General features: G+C 41.6%; 1 protein-coding gene across 17 annotated transcripts in view; it reads right to left on the bottom strand.

Annotated features, from left to right (window-relative positions):
* The window catches only part of CADPS (calcium dependent secretion activator), a gene marked incomplete at both ends in the record, with an annotated part of 442,011 nt that overhangs the window by 178,805 nt on the left and 249,727 nt on the right, over nt 1-13,479 (bottom strand). For all 17 annotated transcript variants that reach the window (XM_084246953.1, XM_084246956.1, XM_084246954.1 and 14 more), the window contains one exon: nt 5,229-5,340. In XM_084246953.1, the coding sequence (XP_084103079.1) occupies nt 5,229-5,340 (112 nt within the window). The remainder of the gene's footprint in view (nt 1-5,228; nt 5,341-13,479) is intronic.

Raw genomic sequence — 13,479 nt, 5'->3', positions numbered from 1 at the left:
TATTTTAAATATCTTGATAATTGTGGTGTCTTTGTACTAGAAGACTGGGAGAATAAGCTATTTTTGAAGCTGTATTTTATCATATATACACGGTAAAATATGGTAAAACTACCATATGTGGTAAATGTTATATTTACCACATTTCCAAATGTATTATAATTTACCATATTCATTTAGGGCAAGGCTCATTGTTAATGATACTGGATATACATTTCAAGTAGTCTTGTGAATAATTTCCTCATGTCTTGCCCGAAATCTTATTCTGATTACATTGTTTTTATCTCACGATGTGAATGACAGAACTGCTAGCAGCACTGGTGTGTGTTAGCGCGACCATTTTAGCGTTGTTTGCCAGGCTTGCGACACCAGTATCGTTTTCAGCACATAGTTTTTTGTATTTTGTGAGGGTTAATTTACTTAAAATTCCATCATCCAGTGTAGAAACTCACTTATTTGACTGGCGGACCGAGACCTGGACTAGGACATTTAAGCACCTGAGTAAATCAGAGTACCATTGGGTGGTGGTGACCTCTCCCTTACCTCAGATCATGCGTGTCCCTAAATGACACCGCACATCACGTTCCATCACCTGCGAGCCAGCGCAAAGAGGATCCTGGGAGGTTGACCTTGCCTCCCAAGAGGTGAAGGCGGAGAATGGACTGGGACACAAGAAAGGGAGGGTCTGGCCAGCCAGGGCCAGATCAGCAACAGGAAAGGTCCCAGGCTTCCTTCTGTCCCTGCCCATTTGTCAAAATCAAAGTGGGAGCAGCGATCTGGGCATCCGGAGCTCGTTAACAGGCCTTCCGCCATATGGATCCTGGGCGTGTTTCCCACTGGCAATATGGTGTCCATTCGCCAACGCAAATGGCCGCAGCTCATTACTGGCCGCTCCACAAAGCCTTCTTCGCACACGTGATCGCTCCCCGGGGAGAACCCCCTCTCAGGGTACATGGAGTGATGAGGTCAATGCAATTCTTCTCCATCTTCATCTCCACCCTGCCATGCGTCCGACGGGCCAACGACTCCTTTGTGTGTGTCAGTATGCTGAATTATTAGGGTCCCTTTGAATGCACACAAGCCCCCAGCCTTCCAGACACCTCATCTGGACATTCCAGGCTGCTAATCAAGCACTTCGTCATCTCAGCCGAGGCCCATGTGTGCTGTGCTTTGATGTGGTGATGCTGATGTGGGAACACAAGCCACCCCATGCAGTAAGCTGCCCACAAGCCAGCCCCAGCTTCTCTTAGTTACCTGGGCACATAGGCAGTACTGGGGTATTACTTTACGCTGAGCCTTTCCCTAGCTGAACCCCTCCAAGACCTACTATGTTTTCCTATCTCTGTATCCTCCTCCCAAAGACTTCCAGCACCTCAGACTGGAATTTGTCCCTTTGCTATGCATTTCCAGAGCATTTACCATGCTGTACTCTAATTTCTGGTTTTAATGTCTATATCCTTTAACTTCAGTGAGGTTGAGTATTTTTGACAGTAAGTACTCCTATATATTCTGTGCAAAGCAAAAATGACAGGACACAAGGTGCCCACAATCCTATCTGATGGATAAAACTTTGTTAATACAGTGTTAGTAAGGGTGTGGGTAAAAAGCCACACTTTTGTGGAAGTATAACTTAGTGCATACTCCTTAGGGGAAAGTTTGGTAGTATCTGTTAAAATTATATTTAGGAACATTATTTTCAAATGCATCCTATATGCATATATGCAAAGAATTAAATTCAATGCTTTTTTGAATCTGAAACATTGCTTATTTAGCCAAAGACTGGAACAATCTAAACAATTATAATACATCTGCACAATGGAATACACTCAGTTATGAAAATGAGGGAGTCAGTATTATCTCATAGGAACTAATTCCCAAACATACTATTTCAAGCAAAGCACAGAGCAATATATATATAATCACTACCAATTGTCTTCTTTTTATTTATTTTTCAAGGGAGATGTATACAGATATATGTGTATAGGTTATGCTTGCACATGCATAGAGTATTATGGGAAGAATAGATAATAAATAGAGAACAGGGTTTTTCTTTGGGAAAGAATAATGGAGTGAAGTGAGAGGGAACCTTAACTTCCACTATTTATTTTGTTTTACAATATACATGCATTATTTCTTCAATTAAAAAGGTTAGTAAAATGGGACAACCCAAATATTCTTGAATGAATGTAGCACAGGGATTTTGAATGTAGTGGTACTGGAAGAACTAAAACAGAAATATTCTCCCCAAGGGTTGCAAAATTAAAAAAGAGGGCACTGTTTTTTATACAACCACTGCTTGCTAAAGTGCTGCCAGAAGAGGGCGCCCCAGCTGGCACAAGGGCCATCCGCTGCAATTGAAGTTTCTTTGGCAGGAAGGAAGAATAAACCAATCTTTGGGGGGAATATGTAAGGGTGCTAGAGGAAATAAGGAGTTATTAAGGAACAGATGGGTCTGTGGGGCTGAGGCAGTAGTCTTCACCAGCATAGTAGAGCCAAGAATTCTACTTTTGCATAGGGACAACAAAGTATAGTGAAAATAGCTCTGGAACTGAAAAGACATCACTCTTGGTAAGCTACTTACCAAAAGTAGCCTCATCTAGGCCCCCAGTAGGGTTACTGTGAGGAAGCACTGAGGGGCTGCACATCAAGTCCTTAGGGTGGTGGCCTGGCCAACTGTAAATGCGTAACAAGGGCTAAGTATCTAACTGGGTGGCTCTGGGTAAGTTTCCTGCCTTCCAGGGAATTGGATTTCTCATGTATAAAATGAAAGGGTTTGACTAGCCCAGTGGTTTTAGCTTTTTTGAATGGAAACAGCTTTGAGATGTTGGTAAATGCTTTGGTCTAGTGAGTTCAGAAAAATGCACCCAGTCCCCTCCCCCGACATTTGTAAACAATTTCAAGGGATGACTGGGTCTTCTGGAGCCCTTTGGTGGTCTCAGGTTGAGCATGCCGGGAATTGTCTCCTTTAATACCAATATCCTGGATCCCAGAGATTCTCAGGATTGACAGGATTCTTCTTAAAAAAAAAAAAAAAATGAAGGAAAAGTCTGAAGTAAAACAAAAGACTACTCTCTGTTTCTCTTTCCTAGAGACAGAAATACATGTCTTTCTCAAAGGAAACAGCTAGACTTCCTTTTTTTCCTCTTTTTCCTCCATTTTTTTGGGGATTGGTGGTGTTACTATTTTTGCTATTAGCCCTAGTTATTTTCTACTTCCATGTTGTCTCCATCCTAGTAATATGGTTCCTGGTCAGTTCCATAATTCAAAGTCAGATTATGGAAATGAAAAAAGAAAGGTAGAAAAAAGAAAGCACAGTTAGTGTGCTCTTGCTGGCATTGTGAAGTATGTGTGCCTGTGTGCTTCTGTGGGGATGGTCTCTCCTTACTTTCTAGATGATATATCAGAAGCACAGAGAGGTTAAATGTCTTGGCTAAGGTCACACAGCTTTCAGAAGCGACTATGCATTCAACCACTACAAGGTGCAATTTATTGAAAGACTAAGTGCTAGGCTCTGGGTATTGGTCATTAACAAAGTAGTTTAGGTTTCTAGCCCCATGGAATTAATACGGTCCACTGGGGGACATGGAAGCTGAAATTTCTGTAAATTCTCTTTCCTTGGTGACAAGTTCATTTGAGAATGTGAAGTGGAGGGAGGGGGGCTGAGGTAGCTACTAAAAGAGGTTAGGCACTTAGGAAAAGGGCTTTCCGAGGTGGAGGTGATGTTTGTTTATACAGAGGAGAAAGTAGCCTTTTGAAGAGCTGAGGGCTGGGGAAGGAGCTCCAGCAGAAGGCACCTCCCTATTTGGTTTATTTGAGGGGCTGAAATGCAGTCAGAGACACAGAGGCATAGTGGAGGAGGAGAAATGTGGCAGCAGATGAGGCCAGGGAAGTGGGTGGGCGCCATATCATGTGAGTCTTTGTAGGCTCTGCTGAAGTGTTCAGATTTTATTATAAGCAGTGTGGGGTAACGGAAACATTTTAAGCCAGCAAGTGACAAATCCAACTTACATTTTGAAAATATTGGCTGCTTGATGCAGAATCAATATCTGATATTTGAGAAGAGTTGTTATTATCTCAGTGGTATTCAAAGGGATTGATGTCTCAGAAATTTGGGGAACATTTCTGTTTGACAAAAAAACTGGTGCTGTGCTGTGCTGGTAGTAAATGGATGGGGCCCAGGTTACTAAATATTGCGTGATGAATGCATCACCCTCCACAAGGAGGGACATCCTGCCTCCCACTTCATTTCTGAATATTCCCGCAGGATATGAGGATGGCAGAAAAAATCTGTTTGTAATGCATCGAGACTAGATCTTACATCTTTTTTTTTTTAAAGATTTATTTATTTATGCATACAAGACCTGGGGCACAGGCCAGAGATGCGAGTGTGGTGGGGGGGCGGTGAGAGGATTCACCAGAGACAGAGTGGGGAACAGAACAGGCAGACTAACTGAAATACACTGCTGAGGGGAGCAGCAGGCGAGACAAGAGAGGTCTGCTTTGCCATGTGGGTTGCTCCCTGGCTGGCCAGGGATCGAACTCGTGCTGCAGAGGGTTCAGATTGCTTCACAGCGCAGTGCTTAACCCCTTGCGCCACCAGGGAGGCCAGATCTTACATCTTTTTACACACAGAGGTTTTTGGCATTTTTCCAGGGAAATCAATGAAAAGTTGTTACCAAGTATTGCTTACTATTTTGAGAAACCACGTTACTGATAGTCAGGCTTTTGAGTCCATCCTCTGCAGTGGATTTTGTGGTTGTCCCCTTCACAGAGATTCTCCCTTTGGAAGCAAGAAAAGGCTCCTTTCTTGGGTCTTCTAGTGTGCTTGTGGCTGAATCTTAACATTTTGAAATTATTTTATTATTGATTCCCTTTTATTTCTCCTTCATATTATTTTATTGTGTTGATTTAAAAATTATTAGATGGGTAGGTATGTTACATTTACTAAGAATTTCACTTCAAGATAGTAGCAAATGGTATGAAAGATCTTTGCTTTAAAGCGTGTTTGATGGCTTGAGAACCCTTCTTGGTCTTTTGCAATGCACACTAGATTTGCAAAGGAAAAACGGTGGCCGGGAAGAGGTTGAGGGGCTTGCTCAAGGTCATATAGTTAATGGAGAGTATAACCCAGGATTCAAACTCTGAAACCTGGCCTTTCAGTGCTTGGCAATGCTGCCTACTGGGATACAGGGACACCTACCTCAGAGCTCCTTATGGTGGGGAACACTTACCCGTCCGAGCTCCTTGTCCTCCAAAGCCAAAACACCTGTGCTCTCTGTGAACAGCTTCACCTTCACAGCGGGCAGTGCATGGGTGGTGGAGAAGTCGCCCTGGGTGCCCCAGCTGGGAACAGAATCACAGAGATCAGTGTGGAGACATTTACATTGACAATGCTAAACCCAGCCTTCTTTTCTGGTCAGGACAGTGCAGGGTTAACCCGAGGCAGCCTTGGCTGTCACTTCCTCATCTCTTTCCCTCCAAAGCTGCCAGAATGACAAAAGTGTTAATTAACTTGTTAGGCAAATGCAAGACAGATGCTCAGAAAGTTGCCAGGGGTCTTGACAGAGTACTATAAGGAATCACTTGGAATTAGCATGTAATCAACTTGGCAAGAACTTTCCCCCTGCTTTATATATTTGCTCTATCTATAAACTATTCCAGGGTAACCACTAACATTTCCTTGCATTCTTGGATTCTTTATTCTTGGAAGCTGCATTTCTAGACTTTGAGATGGGGCTTCATCTGATCTGGGTCAACACCTGACCTCTCAGTAGTAACAGGGAGGTGGCTGGTTATGTACAGGGCTCCCTCTGTTGGCAATGCTTTCCACCCTACTTTTCACCCTGCTACTTCTTCATGGCTTAAGTACCATTTTTCCCAGGGAATATGTTCCTTCATTTCCCAGTTTAAATTTAGTTCCAGTGTTAAATTCTCTTGAACATAATGCTCTATTTTCCACCCTAACGATCATTGGGTTTGTAATTATTTACTTGTGTGATTGTTTAATAGCTGAATTCTCTGATATTTTGTAAGCTCCATGAGCAGAGGACTATATTTTGTTTGTATTATATATCTAGTACTTAGCACAGTGCTAGGCACATGGAAGACACTTAATAAACAGATGATGTCAAGAATACAGATTCTTTTAAAGAACTAAGAAAGAGGAACAGAAATAATTATGAACCGTTTTTTTTTTCATTTTGCTTCATGATGACCCAAATTCTATATTGTAAAATAACCACTGAATGATTTTTAATAACTTTATGACATCTTTATGGATATAAACTGCTTGACCATTGTTCTATTATTGAGATTGGGCTGGAAATTAATTTTGATTTCATTTCTGATTATTTCCTTGGGGTAAAGACTTAGAGAGGACATCATTTCTTCATTTATCAATGAACAACTGGTGCTTTTGCAAAGTTGCAGGAACTAGAACTATGCTCATCGAAAAACACAGTGCTGCTTTCAGCCTCCCCTGGTGGCGCAGGTGGTTGAGCACCGCACTGTGAAGCTCTCCGCAGCCTCTGCAGCGCCGGTTTGATCCCAGCTGGCTGGTAAGGGTCCCACATGGTGCGGCAGACCTCTCCTGCCTCTCCCGCTGCTCCCCTCAGCACTGTATTTCGTCAATCTGCCTGTTCTGTTCCTTGTTCTGTCTCTGGTGAATCCTATTACCCTCCCGCGCATTTGGCGCATTTGGTTCTTGTATAAATAAATAAAACAAATATTTAAAACCAAAACACACTGCTACTTTCAATATACCATTTCACACATTCAAGGCTTGGGACACTTGTTCCCAAAATTCTTTCCATCAGGGTGGTAAAACTGAAAATTCAGAGCTTTTTGCTTGTATTAGGTGTCCTCATTCACTTTTTCTTGTGGTTTATATTGTCACTGTCACTTTTGCGGGCATTTGTTTGACTACAGGTTTGAACATTTTACTCTATGTTTGTTGCTTATTTATGGTTATTCTTTTGTAAATGGTGAAAATCTAACTTCTAGTCTCAATGTTATACTGAAATAAATCCCATTAACTAAACTCAAAGAGAGACAGAATTCAAAGATTTGACAAGAGCAATAGAACAATGGAAAAAAGGGGTGTATAGGAAAACGCCTCCTATATCCCCTTGGAATGAGACACTGTAAGCCACAAAGAGGTCTGGAGCCAAGTGTTCTGGGGTCTCCCATACAATATACCCCTAATGATATATCCCCCTTTTCTCCAGTAATATTTGGGGAGATCCAAGTGCATTAAATTGATTGAAGAAGCAGAACAGAAGTGGGCATGACACCTAGCAAGAAACAACAGATTTCAAACACAACAGCAAAATACTAGATGTACAGACAGAAGCTCCTGATAGGGGAACCTTTATTCTAGTAAAGGAGATGTGACAAGGCATAGGGTTTTGAACCCACCATTCTTAATTCAAATTCTAGCTTGTCACTTATGAGCTGTAAGACTTAGGTAAGTTAATTAACATCTGTATACCTCAGTTTCCTCAGCATTAAAATAATCTTATTTCAGGGTCTCCCTGGTGGCACAAGGGGGTAAGCACTGCACTATGAAGCAATCTGAAGCCTCTGAAGCACAAGTTCGATCCCTGGCAGGCCGGGGAGCAACCCACATGGCAAAGCAGACCTCTCCTGTCTCACCCGCTGCTCCCCTCAGCAGTGTATTTCAGTCAGTCTGTTTCCCACTGTGTCTCTGGCAAATCTTCTCACCTCCCCCCGCCCCCATGTCTGGCCTGTACTCCAGCTCTTATATGCATAAATAAATAAATCTTTAAAAAAATCTTATTTCAGAATGCTTATAGTAGCAACAGACTTGGAACAGGATGAGAAACCAACATATTTTGACTACATTCCCTTCCCAAAATAATATGTAAGACATAGTCTAGAAACAGTGGTGATCACTTTTATTTGTGATCAACACATATTTACTAAGTACTGATGAAGTTTCTGACTTTATAATAGGTAAACAGGATAGATAGTGCCCTTCCTACCACATAAGGCACGCAGTAAAATAGCTACCTCCACACCCATTTCACAAATGAGAAAACTGAGAAGAAATTCAACAGTTTACCCATTTTGTCTGAGTGAATTGTTAGCAAAGTTGGCCTAGAAACTGAATCTCTTTAATTCCCACATTATAACTCTAACTGCTATTATCGTCATGATTATCAATGACAAGAATTATTAAATGATTAGCAATACTGTCAAAAAACCATGATCATTAATTTATCATTTATGATTATTGTGCTGCTGTTCATCTCTTTGGGCATTTATCATGCTTGGTCATTGAGCTGAGGAAGACTCCTCCTGGAAACCCTAAGAGTTCTGGAATGAGACACTTTAAGCTACAAAGAGGTCTGCAGCCAGTGCTCTGGGGTCCCCCATACTATATCCCCATGATGCTATCCTCAGACCTAGTTTGTAGGATTTTTTGGCCAGCTCAGTGTGCACTAACTCAGTCTGTCTGAACCTCTTCTGTTACCCAAGGAAGTTCAGCTCAGATGGGATTCAACATACCTTGCATTATGGGGCGGGGCCAGACTTCTGAGACTCTGGAAGCTGGATAGAATTCAAACCATTGGAGGCTGCCCTGACAAACCCATGGGGACACTGAGTTGCTTTTCTTGTCCACCAAACCTGCAGCTGTGCTTTCAGCTTTCTACCATGACCCATGACTCACCTCAAGTTGTTAGGTCACTATTGAATCTCAACTTGACTAGCAGATTTAAAAATGGTAACCTGGCCCAGGCGAAAAGAAAAAAGTGTCCAGTCTAATCAGGACTGTATTTATAATAAAAACAGCTAATATTTATGCAGCGATGACTGTGCTAGGTGCAAACTGCTATCTCAAAAAATGACCGTACAAACATTTTATCTTTTTATACCCTCTTGGTTATCCTGTGAAATGCTGGTAATTATTATCTCCATAGCTACAGATGAGGAAATTGAAACTCAGAGAAGCTAGGTAACATGTCCAGCATCACAAGCAGGGAACACAACCCAAACTCTTAGCCATGCAACCATACTGCCTCCTTCAGATGTTTTAACAAATGATTTGTCCATGCCTTGATCCAGTTAACATCAGTCACCTTTGTAGCTCAAAGGGACAGTGCTGCTTTTAATACTGATAGAACTCTGGAAAACTCTGGCTTAGATGTATTTCACATGGTCAATGTCCTTCACAGAGTGCTACATACCCGACAGACAAATTAGCCAGTGGAGAAAGCATCAAAAATCTTGGCTTTTTGGTGGGGTTACACATCAATAAATAAATCTATTTCTCATTATTACATTCTTTTCTGTTCATTTCTTTTACTTTGTGGTGCACTGTCTATGGCTACTAAGATAAAAACCTCTTAAAGGTTTCCCAGAACTGAAATAAAAGTGTGCTTTAATTTGAAATGATCAGAGTCTGGTAATATTTATTACAGGCAGTGTTTGGGAAGTTAGCTGACTTCTGAACACAAGGAAGATAAAGGACAATGAGTGGGGTGTCCCTCTTTTGTGATCCTGTCATATCCAACACTGTACTCACACTGTATAACTAGCTCACAAAAATGCCCCGAATAGTCACTAATTATCAAGTGCTTGAGCTGAGGCTTGCCAGGTCTTGAGCTGAGTGCTGTTCATGGATTATCTCATTTAATCTTTTTGACAGTTCTATGAAGTACATTCTTTTATTATCTCCACTTTATAACGGAGAAACTAGGACTTGGAGAAGCTCAGTAACTGGGCCAGGTTTCAGGCTTCAAACTCAGAGTTTCTGAGCCCAAAGCTCATGCATTAGTCACACAGCATTACTGCCTCTCAATCACTCATCACATAGTGTTATAGTATAGTCTGATAACTACCTATGTGTATCTGGCTCTTCTTCTACATGGTGCACACAACATGTTATTTTTTGTTTTTTAATCTCCTGCACCTAGCACAGGGCCTGGCACACAGTATGTGTTGTGTAATGATTAAAAAGAAGCAACAAATCCAGAGTAACCCATGTTACCAAATGCAGGGGATTGTGGAGAGATGTGGAACATGAGATTACTAAACTCAGGACTTGCTCTTCTTGAGAAGCAGTTGTTTTCTAGGAGTGCACAGACTCTCAGAGGATCAGGCAGCAGCTGGCAGCAAGGCGGGAAGACCCAGCAAATGCAGCATCTAGGATGGCACTCTGAGGAGTAAGGTGAAGGCCCTTGAGGGTCCCAAAGTGTTAGTGCATGGAGCCAAGGACTGGAAGCCAATGGGTATAATTCTGGAAAGGGCCACCAAGTTATAAAATAAACTATTATTATTACTTCTGGTCTTTTGGCCATGAGCACACAAACATAGACTACAGCAGTGCCATTCACAGAGACACTTCCAAATATGAAAGCAATGTGTATTGAGATGTATGTCCTTTCCAAACCAAATACCTTTTGCAAGAGCATGAGGAATAGATGAACAGCCCCGCTGAGTAGCCTACATGCACGATGAGGCTTTGGATAAACCGACTTAACGCTGCTTAGAGATCACACCCCTATTAAATCCTTCACTGCTCCCTTCGTTCAGGAAATACTTCTTGAATGTCTAACATGTGCAAATCACTGAGTTAGGTGCTGCTGTGGATTCAAAGGTAAATGAAATATCAATGCTGCCCTTATAGATATTATGTTGTGCTAGGGGAGATGCTTTGTGCAGAAATGATCATGCTTACTAGATGTGAGTATGAGTCTTGGCTTTCACATCTACAAATTGGGGATAATAATGTTACTGGCCCCAGAGGGTCAAAGACTAAGTAGGACATAAGCTGTTGCATAATGGGTAATCAACTCAGTACCTACCACACAGAGAAAGCTCTAAAAAATGTAATAGTATTATAGACTAGGGGTTGATGTGCTATGGCCCATAGGTCAAGTTGGCCAACCACCTGTTGAGGTGTGGCTCATGAGCAAAACATGCCTTCTAATTTTTAAATAGCTGTAAATAATCAAAAGAAATGTAATATTTTGTGACACGTGAAAATTACATGAAATTCAGATTTCCATGCCATCAATAACATTTTATTATAACACAGCTACGTGTGCTCATTTGCTTAGAGTGCTGTTTTAGTGCTTGAAAGGCATAGTTGAGTAGCTACAACAGAGACCATATGTCCAACAAGCCTAAAATAGTTACTGTCCGGCCCTTTACAGAAAAAGTGTGCAGACTCCTGCTCTTATCTACACATACACTCACTGATTCGGCCTTACGGGAATACTTTTATTTGCATCAGCAGATTAGAAGCATGCTCACCTGGGCACCCCCACAAAGCTAAATGGTAGACATGCACTTACAAGGATAGCTACCCCACTCTGATCCAGTTTGCTGCCCTGAGTTCTTCATGGGGCTCTTTCTAGCACTCTGGGAGTATGGGAAAATTTGGGATTGTGTATCACACAGCATTTCAGACACGTGGTGTCCAAATGCTGCTTCTAGATTCACTTGAGCTGGCTGACTCATTTAGTCACACTACATCATTATTAATATCAAATAATAAACATGAGTAGCAGATAATTCATATTTGGGGGTTTGGAGAAGACTTTTAAAGTCACAGCACATTATTTCTCCAAACTTATTCCACAAAGCCACTGCTTTGAAAGTGAACACTTTGATCTGGGGGAGAAAATAAGGGAGAGGAATATGTTTGGGTGAGGGGAGGGAGAAATTCTCCGGCAGAGCCACCTTGTGCTGTGTGTGGCGAGCAGCTGCTTCATCGCAGTCACATCTCTGTTTACTATTTAAAGCCTCTTATTTGCGGAAGCCTCCTCAGACCATATGTTATCAACAAATGTTGCTAATCAAATACACACAGTAATTTTCATTAGAATTTCCCCCACCTCCCTCCCCCCACATGAACAAAAAACAACATTTGCCACAAAGGGAATATACCTCCCCAAATGACAGTAAACATCCACTCCAAACCTTTGACAACAGACTGATATTTATGAATGCCTATGTGAGTAAGCCAAAAACACATCCACTTTAGGCAAATAAGGACCCTTGGAAAATTGTGTTTTGTGCAGGCTGGTGTTGGGGGAAGATGTCATTAGTTGCCATGGCGATGCTCAGCATTAAGGCCATAATTCATGTCATGGACTGAGACTGGATTTGCATTTATTCAAGGTATATGGCTCATGTGAGTTGGATGGTAAATTGTTCCAGTTCATAAAATTAGCTGTGGGCTTTAACAAGGCAGAAGTGTCATTTGAATGGATGAAAGTGCTGTGGGCCCGTTGCTAAGATGGAAAGTTAGTAATTGCTTGGAGACAACTGCATTATAATCTTTTGGTCTGCCTCTCAGCAGACTGCATGATAGTCAACGCCAAGTGAATCAATTGTGCCATCACATTGTGTCTCATGCAAGCTAATTGTCAGGATGCGATTCGGGGGCCTTTAATGTATTAGAAAAACTAAACTACCTCTTCTCTACACACTGCTTTATAGACACTGGGTTGTCTGGGAGGCAGAGAGTAAAGAATGTTTCACCTACTTGACATGTCCCCTCTTCAGGAATCTGAAGTCACACACGCCCAAGCCTCGGTTTTCACTTTCCTTGCTCACATCTATTCCTCCAAGGCTTCTCTAACTTAGTCAAAGGAACTACCAGCCACCTGGACATTATTTTCGTTCTCTCCTCTTCATCCCATGTCACCAGATCTCTCATTTCTTTCACATATATCACATATCTGACCATGGCTATGGAAGAAAAGAAAATCTGAAAAGGAAGGCTGGACAGAAGAGGATGGGGGGCTATTTAAAGAGGGTTTTCAGTTAAAACTCCATGAAGATAGCCATTACCACCTGCACATCTTTATTTGGTTTTTGCTTGTCTCGTCCTGCTGGAATATAAACTCTCCAAGGGCAGAAATCTACCTCCCCAGTTCTAGCATGGTGCCTGACACCTAGGCATGTTCTAATGGCATTTCTGAAGGAATGAATTCATTAAATTGTGAGTTCCTCCATACACATATACATATACAGAGATGGATTCAGGCTGAAAGTGAACTTTAACAATGCTTGATTATCATCAATTTATAGCCATTGGTAGGGTTTAAAGAGGAAGAATAGGAAGATTCTCTACTATAAACATCTTAAAGGCAGGGACCAAGTCCACTGTGCTCACTGTTAGGTTCCAATGTTTAACTGAGTATGCAGTACAGAGAAAACGTTCAAGAAATGCCTATTGAACAAGGGCCAAAGGGAATAACAGATGCAAAACTTCATTTAAAAACCATGTATCTATGTATCAATTCTTTTTTCTCATTAGCTACATGATCTTGGACAAGTCATAGGCAGAACCTCATTTTGTTCACCTAGATAACAGAGGAGGGGAACTAATCATCTTTTTGTTCTGGAGATTTCATTCTTGGCATTTCCTTTGGATTCCTTTGAAGAGTTTCCTTCTCTCTGTTTACATGTGGCTACTTTTTTTTCCCATTAGAGACCTTAGTGTAC

The sequence above is a fragment of the Talpa europaea genome (assembly GCF_964194135.1).
Source record: "Talpa europaea genome assembly, chromosome: 11".
NCBI classification, from domain to species: Eukaryota; Metazoa; Chordata; class Mammalia; order Eulipotyphla; family Talpidae; genus Talpa; species Talpa europaea.
Note: the sequence above shows the minus strand (reverse complement) of the source record. Positions and strands in the feature narration are given on the sequence as shown.